Raw genomic sequence first — 21367 nt, forward strand, 5'->3', positions numbered from 1 at the left:
GAATGGAGTCCTGGGACTATTGAGGCAACTGAGCCAGGGGAAAAGAAGTTTCCTGGTCAGGCTCCCCTCCAGCATTAGTCCCCCTGGGGGGGTGGGGGAGGGACTTGAAGGGTGACAGTTTTCCATTGGCTCCAGGAACCCTAAAGCGACTTGGGGCGATACCAGAATGTGAACTGGACCGGTTCAGTAGAAAAATTTAAATATTATCTCTCTGTTTTGCAAGTTGGGAGGAGTTCCAAAAGCTGACACACACAGACCCAGACAGACAGACAGACAGAAGCCGCAGAGTTAGGGCAATAGTCCTTCCTTCCCCTCTGCACGAACACTGTTCGCCAGTGTGTCCAGACCGTGATCCACGGTCGAAACCCAATGATGGTCACAATGTGGACCCAGCTCATCATTGCTCACTTTCTCCTCCTTTCATCTCCTTTCATCTTTGCCGAACGTCGTAAGTCTCTCGAATGATTTTGTTTCCAAAAGTGTGACATTATTTGTACTGTTTTGTTTTTTTTTGGTTGTTGTAACAATGTGCGAAAAGTTACCTGGAAAAGTTTTGAAACAAAAGTTTGAGCGCGCGGGGGGACGGGGGAAACTCCTGTTATTGAACTGAAACTGACTCAACTGAGGGAGAGTTAGTCGGAATATTGGGATTTCAGAGGAATTGCTGCCCTAGCCCATTTGTAGCGGAGTCAGTACTGAGGGAGCGCCGCACTGTCGGAGGGTCAGTACTGAGGGAGAGCCGCACTGTCGGAGGGTCAGTACTGAGGGAGCGCCGCACTGTCGGAGGGTCAGTACTGAGGGAGCGCCGCACTGTCGGAGGGTCAGTACTGAGGGAGCGCCGCACTGTCGGAGGGTCAGTACTGAGGGAGCGCCGCACTGTCGGAGGGTCAGTACTGAGGGAGCGCCGCACTGTCGGAGGGTCAGTACTGAGGGAGCGCCGCACTGTCGGAGGGTCAGTACTGAGGGAGCGCCGCACTGTGGAGGGTCAGTACTGAGGGAGCGCCGCACTGTGGGAGGGTCAGTACTGAGGGAGCGCCGCACTGTCGGAGGGTCAGTACTGAGGGAGCGCCGCACTGTCGGAGGGTCAGTACTGAGGGAGCGCCGCACTGTCGGAGGGTCAGTGCTGAGGGAGTGACGCACTGTCGGAGGGTCAGTACTGAGGGAGCGCCGCACTGTCGGAGGGTCAGTACTGAGGGAGCGCCGCACTGTCGGAGGGTCAGTACTGAGGGAGTGCCGCACTGTCGGAGTTGAGATATTTTGGAGTTCCGTCTCAGCTGGACATAAAAGACCCTGTGGTGACTGAATTGGAAGAGAGTCTCATCGATCAAAATTTATTCCTCAACCAACATCAGTAAAAAAAAAATCTGGTAATGATCAAGTTGCTATTAGTGGGAGAAAAGTGGCTGTTTTGGGTTCGTGAAAGACAATGACTCACTTCCAAACCTAAAGTGCTTTGGGGCGTCTTGAACGAAAGTATGTATAAATACATCGATGCATGTGTGTACATATATATGTGTATAGCTCATTGTCACACTCCATAGGCATACACCCCCTGTTGTTATTCTCTCCTTTCTTCCATTTTTATTGATTGACAGATTATTGACTGGGATGGGCGGGTGTAAAACATGAGGAAGCCTCTGTGGGAAGTATTCAGATGGCAGTAAGGCTGGGTCCAGCGAGAGTTGGTGTGTGTGAGGATCTTGCAGGGGGGGATATACTCTCTGGATTGTGGATCTTGTCGGAATGATAAGTTGAGCAGTGCTCAGAGCGTTCCTGTTTATCACTTCAATGACTCATTCGCCTTGTCTCCCCATGTCAGCTTCTCATTGCACAAGCTCTCACTCTCTCTGCTGCTCCCGAGCCCTATGTCCCACTTGTCAAAGAAGCAGAATCAAGGCTGTTCAGCACCCTGAGACTGTTCTGCTGTTCAGCTGAAACACTAATCCATGCCCTTGTTATCTCTAACTTTCCCAACGCTCTCCTGGCCGGCCTCCCACATCCTACCCTCCATAAACTTGAGGTAATTTAAAACTCTACTCACCCTTCTCTACCCCTGTAACCTCCTCCAGCCCCTACACCCCTCCCTATCCCTGTAACCTCCTCCAGCCCCTACACCCCTCCCTATCTCTGTAACTTCCTCCAGCCCCTACACCCCTCCCTATCTCTGTAAACTCCTGCAGCCCCTACACTCCTCCCTATCTCTGTAACCTCCTCCAGCCCCTACACCCCTCCCTATCTCTGTAACCTCCTCCAGCCCCTACACCCCTCCCTATCTCTGTAACCTCCTCCAGCCACTACAACTCTCCGAGATCTCTGCGCTCCTCCAATTCTGGCCTCTTACGCACCCCCTGATTCCTATCGCTCCACCATTGGCGGCCGTGCCTTCAGCTGCCTGGGGGACCTATACTTTGGAATGCTAATTCATTCTGAAACTAGATGGTGCAGTAGGGGAACTGGATGCCAATTTTGTACTTAATACCACATTTATTTACGCAATGCAACATTACATATGTCGGCCTCCTCCCTAACCAACACCCAGTGTTCTGGAGGTCTCTGTTTCGCAATCTCTATTACTCAAACTTAGAAACCTCCACATCTGGAGATACCTGAGGCAGATGGAGCACACGCGCTTTCGTCTCCTGGAACAGGTCACTAGGTGACGCTAGAGGCTATAGCTTGAGGGGTGTCACTCCGCATTCAGCTTGGCTGACCAGGGTTCTCTCCCACTCTTATCCCCTGCCAACTCCCTTTGAAGTATCCTCTAAAAGGTCTAGGGGTTTTACAGGGTAGTTAGCACTCAGGGGGGTGGGTGATGGTCAAGCTGCTCTGGGCGATCCAGAGGGGAATGCTGGGCATTTCACTCTGTGAGTGCCAGGTCCTTTGATCATAGGGCTGAGTGTCTCTGGTCCAGCTTAGCTCCTCCCTGTCCACCTTGGTAACCTGTGGGTTCAGCAGTTCCAATCCAGGGACGGTGGTTAGGCTGACTGCCAAGAGACTGGGGCCTCCTAATGGGACTTTGGCCTCCTTCGAGGATCCTGTTTCGGAGTCCGGCTCAGGCGCCAGCACAACTGGGCTGTTCCAGCTTCTGTCGCCAGGCGACTTATGTTGGCATGGCGACAGGCGGGCAGTCTGCTCCTGAACTTGGGCGGGCAGTCTGCTCCCGAACAAGGCTGTAGCCTGGGGTGTTGTTACATATCCCTCTGCTGGTCAGTTAGATAGTAGGCTCCATGTCTTTTGGAACACTACTGCCCCTCTGGTGGACGAAAAGCTCTCACTGTACCTCCTGGTGGCTTTTCAACTAAGTGAGGCATCACCTTCCCTCTTTCTGGGCCAATTTGGGAACTTTCCTGGTCCCCATTTAAATTCGCCATAAAGCTGCCGGCCAGGCCAGTCACTGACTTCTTAGCCAGGGCCTTTGGATTGGGAAGGGGCGCTCTCCCAACTTGTTCCACATCCGCTGAAATGCCGCTGCCCTCAAATGGAGTTGCGTCTCCAGCTACACACCCTTGTGGCTTTTCGACTGGGGGAGGCATCCCACTCCCTATCTGCACAATTCTCTTCCCCTTTCCTGTTCCCCTGCTCTCTCTCTCTCTCTCTCTCTCTCTCTTTCCCTTTCTCTCTCTCTCTTTCCCTCTCCTGTGCTTCCCTTTCACTCTCCTTAAACTCTCGCTGTATTCTGAGCTTTTCCAGCTCGAATTGGGCTAGGTGGGGTGGATACGGAGTAACGGTTGAACTCTACATCTAACTGCTCTAACAGTAACGTCAGATCCACATGTTCTACCAACAGCTGGATCAGTTCACTGCTCTTCAGTTTACTGGGCAATTTTAACCGTACCTCCCTAACTGCAGCTTTCAGTTGCTCTCTGCTAAAGGCTGCTAAAGTTTCATCGTTCAAATTTCCTTGCTTGACCCACAGCTGGGCATCAAAAGTTGCCATTTTCTTAGTGTTAGGGAACAGAAATTTGCTGTGGTAAGTTACTTGTGTTTTAAAATTTGTTCCAGCCACCGAGTTTTCCTCTTTTGGCTTCCAGTTGACTCTTTTTATCAGATTTGGCTCATGTCTTAGCTGGGAGCCTGGTCAAATTCAAATGGATTATCCCAGATTTGACTAAGGCCATCTGCATTTCATAACCCAGGCTGGCCAACAGGAGTCAGCTAAGACAAAAACCCCGCAACCTTCATTTCAATTCTCAATGGTTGAGACACTCCACAATCTCTGAGACCCAGACAAGGGATATGCATCCCTCGTCAAAGCCAGAGGTGGGAGTCATGTGACATGGACCTCTGATCCATGTTGGCCAGCCTAGGTTATGAAATGCAGATGGCCTTGGTATAGCTCTCTTTGAATTTGGCCTGTGCAGCCCAAAGTGTGTCATTAGTGACTCTTCAAAGATAATGATGTGTGAGTTTCTTTGATACTGCCAGGTATCTCCTTTTGTTTTAGGGTCACAGACAGACATAGATTCAGCCATTTTTAGGTCTCTGGTCCAGTTTGAAATTTTTGGACATAATCTCTACATATTTTATAAGAAAAATATACAGGGTGAGATCCTAGTGCCTCACAGTAATAATTCATTAACATGGAATTGGCTCCCTAAACCTTTCCGTCTCCCTCTCTCCTCCTTATAGTATGCTCCTTAAAACCTGTCTGACTGAATATTTGGACACCTGTCCTCATATCTCCTTATGTGACTCAGTGTCAAATTTTGTTTGGTAACATTAAAAGGCACTATATAAAGGCACTATATAAATACAGGTTGTTGTTAATTTTGAAAGTGAACCTTTGTAACCCTTTCAACTCACCCATCCTCAACCCTCTCTTCTCTCTCTCTCTCTCTCTCTCAGTCTATCACTCTCTCTAAAAAAAAACAAACTTTCTTCCTTCCATTTTGTTTTCTCCCACCTCTCTCTGTCACACCCTTTCTTTCTCTTCCTCCCTTTCTTTCTCTTCCCTCACACCTCCTGAACTCTCTTTCCCTCCCCATTTTTCTCTCTTTCCTCTTCTCATTTTCTCCCATCTCACCCTCTTCTCCACCCCTGTCCCTCTCCCCTTCACTCTGTCTCCCTTTGGCGCTCTAATCTTCCTCCCTTGTTCTATCGCCCTCTCCTTGCTTTCTCTGCCCTTCTTATTCTTTCTCCCTAATACTCATTCTCTCCCCTTCACTTTCTCTATCTAGCAGTCTCTCATTTTTTTTCTCTCTCTACACACCACACTCACCGCCCCACTTCATCCACTCTGTCTCCTTGGCCATCACACCCCTCGCGCTATCCAGTCTGACTCCAGTCCCAGAACATGCGGTTGATTCCAAATGCCCTCATGGATAGCCAACCCAGGAGGAGGTTACAGAGATAGGGAGGGGTGTAGGGGCTGGAGGAGGTTACAGAGATAGGGAGGGGTGTAGGTGCTGGAGAAGGTTACAGAGATAGGGAGGGGTGTGGGGACCAGAGGAGGTTACAGAGATAGGGAGGGGTGTAGGGGCTGGAGGAGGTTACAGAGATAGGGAGGGGTGTAGGGGCTGGAGGAGGTTACAGAGATAGGGAGGGGTGTAGGGGCTGGAGGAGGTTACAGAGATAGGGAGGGGTGTAGGTGCTGGAGGAGGTTACAGAGATAGGGAGGGGTGTAGGGGCTGGAGAAGGTTACAGAGATAGGGAGGGGTGTGGGGACCAGAGGAGGTTACAGAGATAGGGAGGGGTGTAGGGGCTGGAGGAGATTACAGAGATAGGGAGGGGTGTAGGGGCTGGAGGAGGTTACAGAGATAGGGAGGGGTGTGGGAGTTGGAGGAGGTTACAGAGATAGGGAGGGGTGTAGGGGCTGGAGGAGGTTACAGAGATAGGGAGGGGTGTAGCGGCTGGAGGAGGTTACAGAGATAGGGAGGGGTGTAGGGGCTGGAGAAGGTTACAGAGATAGGGAGGGGTGTGGGGACCAGAGGAGGTTACAGAGATAGGGAGGGGTGTAGGGGCTGGAGGAGGTTACAGAGATAGGGAGGGGTGTAGCGGCTGGAGGAGGTTACAGAGATAGGGAGGGGTGTAGGGGCTGGAGGAGGTTACAGAGATAGGGAGGGGTGTAGGGGCTGGAGGAGGTTACAGAGATAGGGAGGGGAGTAGGGGCTGGAGAAGGTTACAGAGATAGGGAGGGGTGTAGGTGCTGGAGGAGGTTACAGAGATAGGGAGGGGTGTAGGGGCTGGAGGAGGTTACAGAGATAGGGAGGGGTGTAGGGGCTGGAGGAGGTTACAGAGATAGGGAGCAACTAGGGATGGGCTATAATCATGACCTTGCCAGGAACTTCCACAGCCCAACAAATGACTTCTTCCTAATTTTCTAGACATATCTTTCCCTGTCCATGCTCCCTTGTGTGTCTCCCTTTGTACGAGTGTAAACAGCTGCTTCTGTAGAAAGTCATGCGTGACTAAGAATTGCAACTCTATAATTAGGGGAGGTAGTGGGCAGCTGAGAGGAGCACCCAGCCAAGTGCCAGGCTCCATCTGCAAATGAGTCACCGTCTCCAGACAGCAAGGGTATTACTTGTTGCTGAAATGTTCTCTGCTCCTTGGATCCTGATGTCACAACTGGTTCCACCTCATCAGTGCCTGACAGGAACGGTTTCAGGCTGTTTCACGTCGACAAGCTACTCCTTGGAGACATCGTCTAAAAAGACATCAGGTTCCAAATGTAGACTGACGGCACTTAGCTCTATCACACGACCATCTCCCGCTGATTAATCAGGCTGCTTGTCTGACAATCCAGTACTGGATGAGCAGAAATTTCCTCCAATTGGGAAGACCAAAGCCTTTAGACCCCCGCCACCCCCCCGGTCCACAAACTCTCCGCTACCAGTTGATGACTCCATCGCTCTCCCTGGCAACTGAGTCCGAGCCAAACCCTTTGCAAATTTTGGGGTCATATTTGACCCCAGGATGAACATCCGACCACATATCTGCTCTGACCTTGTCAAGATCGCCTACTCGCACCTCCATAACACCACCCGACTCCAGACAGCAAGGGGTCTATCTCTGTAACCTCCTCTGGTCCCCACACCCCTCCCTCTCTCTGTAACTTTCTCCAGCCCCTACACCCCTCCCTATCTCTGTAACCTCCTCCAGCCCCTACACCCCTCCCTATCTCTGGTAGGTATAAGGGTGTTCAGGCAGAGCAAGGATTAATGTGGGACTAGAGAACAGTACCACCCGTAGCATGATGTAGAGAGTCTCATGATGGCAGAGTGTGTGTAGTAGAGTTTGGAAGGAACGGTATGGAGACAGTACCAGGTATGGCAGTACCGTAGATATGTGTATAGTTATGGGTTACCAATAAATGGCTTATGTTTAAGCATACAAGGCTCAGGACCTCGTAGAGAGACACTAAACAACCTAACAGCATGTGCCTCAGCTCATCTTCTGCTGAAATCCCCATCCATGCAGTTAGCTCTAGACTTGCCTATTCCAACGGATTCTAGGCCAGCATTGCCCCCTGTTCTGCCAATGGTTTGTTCTTAAAATTCTCATCCTCATATTCCAATCCCTCTGTGGCCTTGCCCCTCTCTATCTCTGTAACCTCCTCTGGTCCCCACACCCCTCCCTGTCTCTGTAACTTTCTCCAGCCCCTACACCCCTCCCTATCTCTGTAACCTCCTCCAGCCCCTACACCCCTCCCTATCTCTGTAACCTCCTCCAGCCCCTACACCCCTCCCTATCTCTGTAACCTCCTCCAGCACCTACACCCCTCCCTAACTCTGTAACCTCCTCCAGCCCCTACACCCCTCCCTATCTCTGTAACCTCCTCCAGCCCCTACACCCCTCCCTATCTCTGTAACCTCCTCCAGCCCCTACACCCCTCCCTATCTCTGTAACCTCCTCCAGCCCCTACACCCCTCTCTATCTCTGTAACCTCCTCCAGCCCCTACACCCCTCTCTATCTCTGTAACCTCCTCCAGCCCCTACACCCCTCCCTATCTCTGTAACCTCCTCCAGCCCCTACACCCCTCCGAGATCTCTGCGCTCCTCCAATTCCGGCCTCTCACGCATCCCCCGATTCCCATCGCTCCACCATTGGCGGCCGTGCCTTCAGCTGCCTGAGGGAGGGGGCCCTGAGCCCTGGAATTCCCTCCCTAAACCTCTCCGCCTCCCTCTCTCCTCCTTGAGCTTGCTCCTTGACACCTCCCTCTCTCTGCAAGACATCACCTGTCCTAATATCTCCTTATGTGGCTGGGGGGTCAGATCTTGTCTGACTTACACCCCGTTGAAGTTCCGCGGGAAGGTTTTCCTACTTTGAAGGCGCCGTATATAATACGAGTCACCGTTGTTTCCAGCCCCTGGGTTAATACCATTTGTTCAATGTTGTTTTTAAACAGATGGTAAGGAGGACAACGAGATCCATGACGGTGTGACCGAGCAGCCCAGCATAGTGCAGCACGAGATCGAGCTCCCTCTGCCCATCCTCAAGCCGCATCATGGGGCTGCTGACCCGCACGCAGTCCATCCCAGGCCGGGCTGCAGAGACTCCCAGTGCTGTCCCGGAACCGAGCAGCACAGCCACGGGCCCTGGCACCACTTGGAGGTCCCCTTCCCGCTGCCACGTCCCAGCGCTGCCAACGTCAGGGACATCTGCTCTCACCTCGGGCGCCGGGCCACCTATGGCCCGGGAGAACTGCCGAGCACTGGCTTCGGCCATTTGCACCGACAAGGGTCCACGATCAACAGAATGGAGGCCGGCTTCGCAAAGTGTTGTCACAAACAGAGTCAGGCGGACAAGCTGGACTGCGCGTTGACAGTGGTGAGTTTTTTTTTAATCCTCTTGTTGGGACGGTGGTTAGATCCTCCAGCTACTGAGTTAGAAGGGTCTCAATCCATCCCGGACTCTCCTGGGGAAGCACCTCCACTCGTGTGTTTTTACAATTCTCATCCCTGTTTTCAAGTCCCTCCACATCCCCTGCACCCCTCCCTATCTCTGTAACCTCCTCCAGCCCCTACACCTCTCTCTATCTCTGTAACCTCCTCCAGCCCCTACACCCCTCCCTATCTCTGTAACCTCCTCCAGCCCCTACACCCCTCCCTATCTCTGTAACCTCCTCCAGCCCCTACACCCCTCCCTATCTCTGTAACCTCCTCCAGCCCCTACACCCCTCCCTATCTCTGTAACCTCCTCCAGCCCCTACACCCCTCCCTATCTCTGTAACCTCCTCCAGCCCCTACACCCCTCCCTATCTCTGTAACCTCCTCCAGCCCCTACACCCCTCCCTATCTCTGTAACCTTCTCCAGCCCCTACACCCCTCCCTATCTCTGTAACCTCCTCCAGCCCCTTCACCCCTCCCTATCTCTGTAACCTCCTCCAGCCCCTACACCCCTCCCTATCTCTGTAACCTCCTCCAGCCCCTACACCCCTCCCTATCTCTGTAACCTCCTCCAGTCCCTACACCCCTCCCTATCTATGTAACCTCCTCCAGCCCCTACACCCCTCCCTATCTCTGTAACCTCCTCCAACCCCTACACCCCTCCCTATCTCTGTAATCTCCTCCAGCCCCTAAACCCCTCCCTATCTCTGCAACCTCCTCCAGCCCCCACACCCCTCCCTATCTCTGTAACCTCCTCCAGCCCCTACACCCCTCCCTATCTCTGTAACCTCCTCCAGTCCCTACACCCCTCCCTATCTATGTAACCTCCTCCAGCCCCTACACCCCTCCCTATCTCTGTAACCTCCTCCAACCCCTACACCCCTCCCTATCTCTGTAATCTCCTCCAGCCCCTAAACCCCTCCCTATCTCTGCAACCTCCTCCAGCCCCCACACCCCTCCTATCTCTGTAACCTCCTCCAACCCTCTACACCCCTCTCTATCTCTGTAACCTCCTCCAGCCCCTACACCCCTCCCTATCTCTGTAACCTCCTCCCGCCCCTACGCCCCTCCCTATCTCTGTAACCTCCTCCAGCCCCTACACCCCTCCCTATCTCTGTAACCTCCTCCAACCCCTACAACCCTCCCTATCTCTGTAACCTCCTCCAGCCCCTACATACCTCCCTATCTCTGTAACCTCCTCCAGCCCCTACACCCCTCCCTATCTCTGTAACCTCCTCCAGCCCCTACACCCCTCCCTATCTCTGTAACCTCCTCCAGCCCCTACACCCCTTCCTATCTCTGTAACTTCCTCCAGCCCCTACACCCCTCCCTATCTCTGTAATCTCCTCCAGCCCCTACACCCCTCCCTATCTATGTAACCTCCTCCAGCCCCTACACCCCTTCCTATCTCTGTAACCTCCTCCAGCCCCTACAACCCTCTCTATCTCTGTAACCTCCTCCAGCCCCTACACCCCTCCCTATCTCTGTAACCTCCTCCAACCCCTACAACCCTCCCTATCTCTGTAACCTCCTCCAGCCCCTACATACCTCCCTATCTCTGTAACCTCCTCCAGCCCCTACACCCCTCCCTATCTCTGTAACCTCCTCCAGCCCCTACACCCCTCCCTATCTCTGTAACCTCCTCCAGCCCCTACACCCCTTCCTATCTCTGTAACTTCCTCCAGCCCCTACACCCCTCCCTATCTCTGTAATCTCCTCCAGCCCCTACACCCCTCCCTATCTATGTAACCTCCTCCAGCCCCTACACCCCTTCCTATCTATGTAACCTCCTCCAGCCCCTACACCCCTCCCTATCTCTGTAACCTTCTCCAGCCCCTACGCCCCTCCCTATCTCTGTAACCTTCTCCAGCCCCTACTCCCCTCCCTATCTCTGTAACCTCCTCCAGCCCCTACACCCCCTCCGAGATCTCTGCGCTCCTCCAATTCTGGCCTCTAGCCCATCCCCCGATTCCCATCGCTGCACCATTGGCGGCCGTGCCTTCAGCTGCCTGAGGGGGTGGGGAGGGGTGCCCTGAGCTCTGGAACTCCCTCCCTAAACCTCTTCCTCCACCCCCCCCCCCACCACCACCCCAACCCTCACGTCTCTAAAGAGGACCTCTTTTGGTCACCAGCCCTAATGTCTCTTTGTTAAATTTTTATTTGGTATGATTGGGATGATTGACAACGCTTAAACGTGCCCGGTTGTTGGTGCTGAGTGGCCCATGTCTGTTCCGCCATTGTCACCCTGCCTCATTTCTCACCACAGTGGGAGGATGAACTCGACCAGTTTTGCAAGGAGGAGTTTTCCATTAAAACCAAGCATCACGATTGCTGCAGAGAGAAGGCCGACCGGTGGTATGACTGCTTTGCCAGGGTCGGGCAGCACCACAGCTACAGGGGCCCGGGTCCGAGTGGAAAGGAGAGGAACAGCACTGTCGCTCACAGCCACGCGGCCGCGGCGGAGATGAGGCTGCCAGATATCGTCTTCCCTCCCGCAGAGCCCAATCGGCACAACATCCACAGCCTCTGCCAGCTGAGGAAGATTCGGCCTCGTTACCCACCGAACTCCTTGCCGCGGTCTGGCTACGCAACGCTGACACGCCAAGCTCGGGCGATTCGGCAGCTCGAGTCCGGCTACACCAAGTGCTGCAAACGCGACGACAAGTTGACATGCGCGCACAAGCAGGTGAGGGGCGGAGGGAGACGCTCCCGAACAGGTTTAGAGGGGGCGGGGGGGGTTAACGCGCTGCCTTGTGGACTCCAACAGCAGGAGGCACCTTCTGCCTTTCACGAGTCAAAAGGGACTCGGTTCGAGCCCCACTCCCTATCATTGAGCACATAGGCCCAGTCAGCATTCCCACTGCCAGTGCTGAGGGAGCGCCGCACTGTCGGAGGGTCAGTACTGAGGGAGCGCCGCACTGTCGGAGGGTCAGTACTGAGGGAGTGCCGCACTGTCGGAGGGTCAGTACTGAGGGAGTGCCGCACTGTTGGAGGGTCAGTACTGAGGGAGTACTGCACTGTCATAAGGCTAACTTAAACCAGGCAGCTTGGCCCTGACTGGTCAAGGCATTGTCCTGAGGAATGAGTCAATGAATGGCTATTTTGTTTAGCTGAAACAGGCCTTGACATCCTTCCTAAAGTGTGGTGCTCAGAATGGGACACAATACACCAGCTGGGGCCTAAGCAGTAATTTTTAACCACAATTTGCCTCTCTTGTATCATTAAGGCCCCTAAACCCTGTCCTAAACACTCTTCCTGCCCCCCCCGCCAGTTCTGTAGCGACCCCTTCTCTACCTCAGTCACTGCAGAGTGCCCCACCTCCCTCAACTTAACCTCGCTTTCTGTCCTACTCTGTCCGACATTAATCAGGGCTGGAATCCTCTGTCCCGGATCAGCTTCCGTTGTTTTGGTGACGGAGATGAATTTTCCCAGTCTCTTGTCCTCACCACGCCCTAGCCCCTGCCGCCCACTTGAATTGACCCTGGGTTTTTTTATCTGGTTTCTTGCCTCTCCCTGGTAGTTGTGTAGTGAGGCAGAGGGTCCATACCCTCGGGGTGCACAAGACAGCGGTGTGGGGTGAGCGTGTGTGTGTGACAGGCTGGAGTCTTCCCCCCCGAATGTTTCGGTGCACAGAACTGACAGGTAGATGCAAGTTCTGATCTTAGCTGAAACTAAGGCAATACCCCCTGGCGGTAATGGGGGAAATAAAATTCAGCGCAGGATGTAGCAGAGCCTCTCAGACTATGGGAGTCCCAGGTTCAAGGCCTGGCCTGTGCTGAGTTCAATGTGGACGTGAGGATTTGGTGGGTTGGGAGTTGGGGAGGTCACGGTTGGCCTCAGTGCCTTCAGGCTAAGCCAAGGGAAGAAACCAGCTGTTGTCTGTTCACCGTCCGGAGACCCTGGCTGTGTGGGGCCTGGTGGTGAAGGATCCCGCTTCAGACACCATGAAGTAGGTTTCGTAGCCTTGAGTATATTCAGGATCAGAATCACAGAATTGTGACGGTACAGAAGGAGGCCATTCAGCCCTTCTTGTCTGCACCGGATCTCTGAACATTTTAACTCGGTGCTAATCCTCCTGCCTTTTCCCCGTAACCCTGCACATTGTTTCTGTTTAAATAACCATCCGATGCCCTCTTGAAGGCCTCAATCGAACCTGCCTCCACTACACTGCCTGGCAGTGAATTCCAAACCCTAACTACTCGCGGTGTGAAAAAGTTTTTTCTCCCCTCGCGTTTGCTTCACTTTATCTGCTGTGAAAACCCTACCTTTTATCTTGTGCACTCATTGTTTTGAGACCTCATGCTATGGGTAGCAAGACCTGCTTGACAGCAATTCTTTATTTACAACTCTTCATTATGTCCATATATACAGTAGAGGTTACAGGTATGGAGCTGACCCCATCCTCAGTCTTTGCACATCTCTATCTAAACCCACGACCTCTACCATCTAGAAGGACAAGGGCAGCAGACACACGGGGAACACCACCACCTGGAAGTTCCCCTCCGAGCCACTCACCATCCTGACTTGGAAATATATTGGCCGTTCCTTCACTGTCGCTGGGTCAAAATCCTGGAACTCCCTCCCTAACAGCGCCGTGGGTGTACTTACACCTCAAGAAGGCAGCTCACCCACCACCTACTCAAGGGGCAATTAAGGGCGGGCAATAAATTCTGGGCCCGGCCAGCGACGCCCGCATCCTGTAAATGAATAAAAGAATAATCCATCTCTAGACTGACCCTAGCTCTGGATCATCACTATTTGGGTGGTACTGCACTCAGTCTCGCATTAACCCTGTATGTACCAGACCCTACTATTACAGGTCGGGGGCGGGTGGCAGGGGGGTGGGGGGGTGGTGGAGTGGGCAGAAACAGATGGCACACGGTGATGCCAACCACCGTTCAATAAACAGTTTGTGCCCTCAGAGGAGCCATCTGGGTGTGAGATGTTGCCTGTGGCATTGTATCCAGGAGAGAGTCTGTACCATTAGCAGAGCAGGAACAGGGTTGGAGAAGGATGTATTTTCCCCACTTTGTTGTAACTCTAATGACAAACTCAGTCTGCTCGGTGGCGGGTTGTGGGGTGGGGGAGTGTGGGGAAGGGTGGGAAATGGTGGAGGGTGGGGGTTGGGGGGGGGTGGGGAAAAGATGTTCTGGAGAGGTTTCTGCTCATTTCAGCCTGTGTGAAAATACTGCACAAGTTCAGTGAACGGACACCAATGTAAAATAAAAATTCTCTCTCTCACTCACTCACTCTCTCTATCGCCTTCCCTCTCTGCTTATATCCCGTGTGTCTGTCCCCGTCTAATTCCCTCTGCGTTTATCAACCTTTTCTTCCCCTCTCTCTCAACCCTCTTTTATATCTCTTTACATCCTTATTCTTTCCCCGTCTCCCTCTTTTTCCTCTCTCCCAGTGGAAGGAGGCGCTGACTCAGTACTGTGAGGATGAATTGTCCGTGAGGACTCGACACAACCGCTGCTGCTTGGTGCATCACCATAAACGCTACCTGTGCTTCAGAGGTGACGCTCCCTACCCCAATTACGACCGCGAGAGACGGGAAATCAGCCTGACGAACGTGACGGAACATACCATGCGAACACTGTGTCAGAAACCCTTCAAACTGCTGACCAAAATGTAAGTGGCGAATCTCACAAATTTATTCTGCAAAATTTGGGTAAATATGTTTTCTCCATTCAAGTCAGAGTTAATTTTTGAGAAATGAACTTTTTGTCCTGGGCTCAACATCAGATGTTCCTAGCTAAGGGGTCAGAGATGGAGTAAACCTTCCCCATCGAACACTCCCCAGACAGGTACAGCACGGGGTTAGATGCAGAGTAAAGCTCCCCCCATACACTGTCCACATCAAACACTCCCAGGACAGGTACAGCACGGGGTTAGATACAGAGTAAATCTCCCTTTACACTGTCCCCATCAAACACTCCCAGGACAGGTACAGCACAGGGTTAGATACAGAGTAAAGCTCCCTCTACACCGTCCCCATCAAACACTCCCAGGACAGGTACAGCATGGGGTTAGATACAGAGTAAAGCTCCCTCTACACCGTCCCCATCAAACACTCCCAGGACAGGTACAGCACGGGTTAGATACAGAGTAAAGCTCCCTCTACACTGTCCCCATCAAACACTCCCAGGACAGGTACAGCACGGGGTTAGATACAGAGTAAAGCTCCCTCTACACTGTCCCCATCAAACACTCCCAGGACAGGTACAGCACGGGCTTAGATACAGAGTAAAGCTCCCTCTACATGGTCCCCATCAAACACTCCCAGGACAGGTACAGCATGGGGTTAGATACAGAGTAAAGCTCCCTCTACACTGTCCCCATCAAACACTCCCAGGACAGATACAGCACGGGGTTAGATACAGAGTAAGGCTCCCTCTACACCGTCCCCATCAAACACTCCCAGGACAGGTACAGCACGGGGTTAGATACAGAGTAAAGCTCCCTCTACACTGTCCCCATCAAACACTCCCAGGACAGATACAGCACGGGGTTAGATACAGAGTAAGGCTCCCTCTACACCGTCCCCATCAAACACTCCCAGGACAGGTACAGCACGGGGTTAGATACAGAGTAAAGCTCCCTCTACATGGTCCCCATCAAACACTCCCAGGACAGGTACAGCATGGGGTTAGATACAGAGTAAAGCTCCCTCTACACTGTCCCCATCAAACACTCCCAGGACAGATACAGCACGGGGTTAGATACAGAGTAAGGCTCCCTCTACACCGTCCCCATCAAACACTCCCAGGACAGGTACAGCACGGGGTTAGATACAGAGTAAAGCTCCCTCTACATCGTCCCCATCAAACACTCCCAGGACAGGTACAGCACGGGGTTAGATACAGAGTAAAGCTCCATCTACACCGCCACAACAACATGTCCCAGCTGTAACCTCGTCTTGCGGAATATTTCCCATGAGCTGTTTGCTGGAACTAAAGTTGAGAATATTTCCCTTTAATTAGCGATAGATTTATGTAAGAGGGCAGGGAGTGCCTTCAATCTCCGATGCACAAGAGGACACCCCAACCCGAATGAGGTGCCTACCCCCAATTCCATCCTGTCTTTTTTTCATGTAGACCATAAAAAAAATGGCCTGCCCACTGATGCCACCTTGCCCGCTCCAGCTGTATTATGGCGTATCTTTGGTCAACTGGCTGGCTTACAAACCCAATAGACCTCGAATTATTTATCTACATGCGGCCGGCTGACTTCACCTGCCCACCTAGCCTATTCTGTGGGTCAGCTCAGGGTTGGGGTGACATGGTGGTGGGGTTGCCACCCAGACCTATTGTACCGTAACCCTCCTCGCCACCTCGGTGCCAACACGTCCGGTGAGGGCACGTGAAATCCAGCCTGTTGTGATTTACCCACAGGAGGGAGTACTTGCGGCGAAGTGCGGGAGAGTCCTTGCTCCCAGTGAACTGGACCGGGGCGGGGGGGGTGGTGCGGGGAAGACTGGAAAAAGAAAATGTTTTAAGAAAGTAGATTGTTTGCTGACTGAATTAATTCTTTTTCTTTTCCCTCTCCCGCCCCCCCCCACCCAACTCAGGCCTGCGGCCGCCTTGGTGAGGCAGCTGCAAAAGAACTGCTGCCCTTCCCACGCGCCAGAGGAGAGGCTTCACTGTGCAAATGCAGAGGTCAGAATATATCTTGTTTTTATTTATGGTGCCCTCCGTCCATCGCTCAAGTGGCATTTTTATGCTTAAAGCTCCCAGCCTGCCTTCCCCCAACCAGAGCCGGCTGGCTATCCGACTGCGTGAGGCATCACAGGCAGACCCGATCCCTCTGTGGCAATCGGCTGCAGGAACCCCGGCCTGATTCCCTTCCCTTGTCTGCACGGGAGCGAGCCTTGGTGCCCAATTGCCACTGACCTATCTCAGCACAGACCAATGCGTGTGGTAAGTCAGTAATTATCCATAGTCCACAAAGGAGCATCTCCCCCTCCCCATTAGAGAGAGTCAATTAGTTAAATATAACTGATTCCTCAATTTTAATCGACCAGCTGTGCATTCCCCAGCTGAGCCACCAGGGGAAGCTGTTTCCCACTTTCTTTTCCTCTGCCTGTGAGGAAAGATCAGTACTGCCACCCGCTGGCCTACCTGAGAATTATAAATCGACACAGGGACTTGGGAACGCAGGAAGGCTGCACTGGGTTAGACAATGCCCCTGACCCCTCAGTTCAAACCCATTTCAGCTAATGGGATGAAGGCTTCCCATCTCTTTTAGTAACAGAAACCTAGCGCTAAATAAAGTGAGATATTCTCAACTTTAATTCAAGCAAACAGGTCACGGACATATTCCACAAGACCAGAGTAGGTTACAGCTGGGACATATTGTTGTGACAGTGTAGAGGGAGCTTTACTCTGCATCTAACCCCGTGCTGTACCTGTCCTGGGAGTGTTTGATGGGGACAGTGTAGAGGGAGCTTTACTCTGTATCTAACCCCGTGCTGTACCTGTCCTGGGAGTGTTTGATGGGGACAGTGTAGAGGGAGCTTTACTCTGTATCTAACCCCGTGCTGTACCTGTCCTGGGAGTGTTTGATGGGGACAGTGTAGAGGGAGCTTTACACTGTATCTAAGCCCGTGCTGTACCTGTCCTGGGAGTGTTTGATGGGGACAGTGTAGAGGGAGCTTTACTCTGTATCTAACCCCGTGCTGTACCTGTCCTGGGAGTGTTGGATGGGGACAGTGTAGAGGGAGCTTTACTCTGTATCTAACCCCGTGCTGTACCTGTCCTGGGAGTGTTTGATGGGGACAGTGTAGAGGGAGCTTTACTCTGTATCTAACCCCGTGCTGTACCTGTCCTGGGAGTGTTTGATGGGGACAGTGTAGAGGGAGCTTTACACTGTATCTAAGCCCGTGCTGTACCTGTCCTGGGAGTGTTTGATGGGGACAGTGTAGAGGGAGCTTTACCCTGTATCTAACCTCGTGCTGTACCCGTCCTGGGAGTGTTTGATGGGGACAGTGTAGAGGGAGCTTTACTCTGTATCTAACCCCGTGCTGTACCCGTCCTGGGAGTGTTTGATGGGGACAGTGTAGAGGGAGCTTTACTCTGTATCTAACCCCGTGCTGTACCTGTCCTGGGAGTGTTTGATGGGGACGGTGTAGAGGGAGCTTTACTCTGCATCTAACCCCGTGCTGTACCTGCCCTGGGAGTGTTTGATGGGGACAGTGTAGAGGGAGCTTTACTCTGTATCTAACCCCGTGCTGTACCCGTCCTGGGAGTGTTTGATGGGGACAGTGTAGAGGGAGCTTTACTCTGTATCTAACCCCGTGCTGTACCTGTCCTGGGAGTGTTTGATGGGGACAGTGTAGAGGGAGCTTTACCCTGTATCTAACCTCGTGCTGTACCCGTCCTAGGAGTGTTTGATGGGGACAGTGTAGAGGGAGCTTTACTCTGTATCTAACCCCGTGATGTACCTGTCCTGGGAGTGTTGATGATTCCATTCACTGGTGCAATATTAGCAATTAAATCCCTGATATTTGGAAGTGGAAGTTGGGAAAACATCACCATAGTAACTTACAATGAATAGAAACTTCAAATTAAACTGTTTAATTTCTCAATTTTTACACAGAAACAGTCTTTCTTTGCCCACATGTGTGGCCTTGCACATGGATCCTGGAGGGATCGGCTGAGCTGCTGCAAAAGGGACACAGAGACTTGCTTTGATTCTGGTTACCTGAGCAATGTTTGGGTGGCCACTACATATGAGTACTGAGTGCGTGGGGATATGGTGCGCCTCAGTCGGTGATGGCTTCGAGTGATTCAGATACATAACATGAAATATTAAATGTTTTAATTTTTCTGATTAACGGATTCCGCTTTTGATAAATGCTTTGTAATTGGAAGGTTGCTCAATGGGTTAATTTTTAGTCAGCTATTGGCATGAAGTAGATAATTTGGAAAGATGCCTGAGTGATGTGATGCAATGGACAGTGTAATAGGCTGGCAGATTCCAACCACACAGGGATCAGAGCTTATGGTTGTGTCTGAATATGTTCAGCGTAGGAAAAAGACAGAGACCAAGAGGGCGATTTAGAGAGTCCAACAAGGTGCAAGAGAGAGAGAGACAGAGAGAGAGAGAGAGAGAGAGAGAGAGACAGAGAGAGAGAGAGAGAGAGACAGAGAGAGAGAGAGAGAGAGAGAGACAGAGAGAGAGAGAGAGACAGAGAGAGAGACAGAGAGAGAGACAGAGAGAGAGACAGAGAGAGAGACAGAGAGAGAGAGACAGAGAGAGAGAGAGACAGAGAGAGCGAGAGACAGAGAGAGCGAGAGAGAGAGAGAGCGAAAGAGAGAGAGAGCGAAAGAGAGAGAGAGCGAAAGAGAGAGACAGCGAAAGAGAGAGAGAGCAAAAGAGAGAGAGAGCCACAGGGAGAGAGAGAAAGAGCGACAGGGAGAGACAGAGAGAGACAGAGAGAGACAGAGAGACAGAGCGAAAGAGAGAGAGAGCCACATGGAGAGAGAGCGAAAGAGAGAGAGAGCGACAGGGAGAGAGAGAGAGCGACAGGGAGAGAGAGAAAGAGCGACAGGGAGAGGGAGAAAGAGCGACAGGGAGAGAGAGAAAGAGCGACAGGGAGAGAGAGAAAGAGCGACAGGGAGAGAGAGAAAGAACGACAGGGTGAGAGAGAAAGAGAGACAGGGAGAGAGAGAAAGAGAGACAGAGAGAGAGCAACAGAGAGAGAGCAACAGAGATGCTAATCACACCCTTGAGAATTTGTCTATTCTGTCAATAAAATCTTGAACTCATCTTCAGATTAAGCCAATCATTTCTGTTGGGTGGGTGAAGTGTGTTTGTATAATAAGTGTCCAGTTGGATATCCCCCTTCAGAAACCCACGACTCTGCTGATTCTGAGGGGGGGGGGTTCTGTTCTGACTAGAGGGTAAGTGGGTGTGCCTTTGTTCAGACAGGAACAAACCCAATCTGGTTGCTGGCTGCGTTTTTCTGGAAATGTTCAAAAACCTATTTTTATAAGTTAATTGTAGAAATGCACACTGAGTCCACACCTTCCCCTGCTATGTGGGCATCTGGCGTGGCTCACTCTGGTTTAGAAGGTTTGGGGTTCACATTTCACCTCGAGCACTTAACCTGGACTGACACCCCACCCCCCTCCCCTCCCCTCCCCACCCCACCAGCGCCCATAGCGAGAGAGTGCCTCACTGTCAGGGGCACCGTTCTTTTGGAGGGAGATGTCAAACAGAGGCCTCTCCGTGGATGTTAAAGATCCCAGGGCCATTGCTGTGCCCTGGCCAATCTTCTACACTGATTAAACGATGCCCGGAAAAGTAATTAACCTAGCATTCATCCTCGTGGGATCTTGCTGTGCACAAAATACCTGCTCCACTTGCCTACGTGACTGCACTCCAAAAGCAAGGTGTAATGCTTTTGCACAACTGAATGATCTTGTGCAAATACATCTTTTGTGTGTTTTTTTTTTAAGCTGATAGAGAGGGTGACTGTGGGCTTTGTGAAATGTGAAATGCAGCAGTATTTCTTTTGCAATTTGTCTGCGGGAGATCTGTATTCGCTGGGGGGGGACTCTGCTAAGCCTCCCGAGACACGGGCCAAAGGTTTAGACACAAACAAGTTTGGCTTTGATTTTGTTTACTTTGTCTGGAGGTACAGCTTTCAAAGTGGCAGCGGGTTCTATTATCTGGTCACGTTACACAGCCTGGCTGAAACGCATCAGAACATAAAAAGCAGGGGCAGGAGGAGGCCTTTGGGCTCCTCGAGTCTGCTCCTCCATTCAATAAGATCATGGCTAATCCGACTGTGCTCCCCCACCCCATAACCCTGGGCTCCCTTGTCGATCAAAAATCTGTCGAGCTCAGTCTTGAATATATTCAGCGACCCGGACTCCACTGCTCTCTGGGGAAGAGAATTCCAAAGGCTCACGGCCCTCGGAGAGAAAAAATTCCTCCTTACCTCCATCTTAAACGGGAGACCTCTTATTTGGAAACTGTGCCCCCCAGTTCTAGGTTCCCCTACGAGTGGAAACATCTTCTCAGCGCCTACCCTGTCAAGGCCCCTCAGAATGTTAAATGTTTCGATAAGATCACTCCTCATTCTTCTAAACTCCAATGAGTGTAGGCCCAACCTGCTCAGCCTTTCCTCATAAGGCAAACCCCCCCTCTCTCATCCCAGGAATCAGTCTAGTGAACCTTTTCCTGAACTGCTTCCAATGAAAGTATATGTCCTCCTTAAGTAAGGTCACCAAATTTGGACAGGGTACTCTAGGTAGGGTCTCGCCAATGCCCAAGACTTTCCTACTTTTATATTCCATTCCCCTCACAGTAAACACCCACATCCCATTGGCCTTCCTAATCAGTTGCTGTGTCTGCATGCTAACTTTTCCCGATTCATGTACCAGGACATCCAGGTCCCTCTGGACCACAGCGTTCTGCAGTCCCTCTCCATTTAAATAATATTCTGCCTTTTTATTCTTCCTGCCAAAGTGGACAACCTCACATTTTCTCACGTTATACTCCATCTGCCAATATTTTGCTCACTTAACTT

General features: G+C 52.0%; 1 protein-coding gene across 2 annotated transcripts; it reads left to right on the plus strand.

The window, feature by feature from the left end:
- Nucleotides 1-230: 230 nt before the first annotated feature.
- Nucleotides 231-18664, plus strand: LOC144672266 (extracellular matrix protein 1-like). 2 transcript variants are annotated; one of them, XM_078534106.1, is made up of 6 exons: nucleotides 231-448; nucleotides 8349-8770; nucleotides 11096-11515; nucleotides 14240-14460; nucleotides 16400-16487; nucleotides 18427-18664. In XM_078534106.1, exons 1-6 carry the CDS (start codon nucleotides 370-372, stop codon nucleotides 18568-18570), a joined length of 1374 nt encoding a protein of 457 aa, XP_078390232.1. In that variant the 5' UTR covers nucleotides 231-369; the 3' UTR covers nucleotides 18571-18664. The 2 variants fall into 2 exon arrangements, with proteins under 2 accessions (XP_078390232.1, XP_078390233.1); XM_078534107.1 differs by lacking the exon at nucleotides 231-448 and adding an exon at nucleotides 1640-1685.
- Nucleotides 18665-21367: the final 2703 nt, after the last annotated feature.

The sequence above is a fragment of the Cetorhinus maximus genome, chromosome 36 (genome assembly GCF_964194155.1).
Source record: "Cetorhinus maximus chromosome 36, sCetMax3.hap1.1, whole genome shotgun sequence".
Lineage (NCBI taxonomy): Eukaryota > Metazoa > Chordata > Chondrichthyes > Lamniformes > Cetorhinidae > Cetorhinus > Cetorhinus maximus.

Coding starts and splice junctions, on each gene's coding strand:
- LOC144672266 (XM_078534106.1), top strand. CDS start 370: ATGATGGTCACAATGTGGACCCAGCTCATCATTGCTCACTTTCTCCTC. Junction 449..8,348: donor TTTCATCTTTGCCGAACGTC/GTAAGTCTCTCG, acceptor GTTTTTAAACAG/ATGGTAAGGAGGACAACGAG. Junction 16,488..18,426: donor TTCACTGTGCAAATGCAGAG/GTCAGAATATAT, acceptor ATTTTTACACAG/AAACAGTCTTTCTTTGCCCA.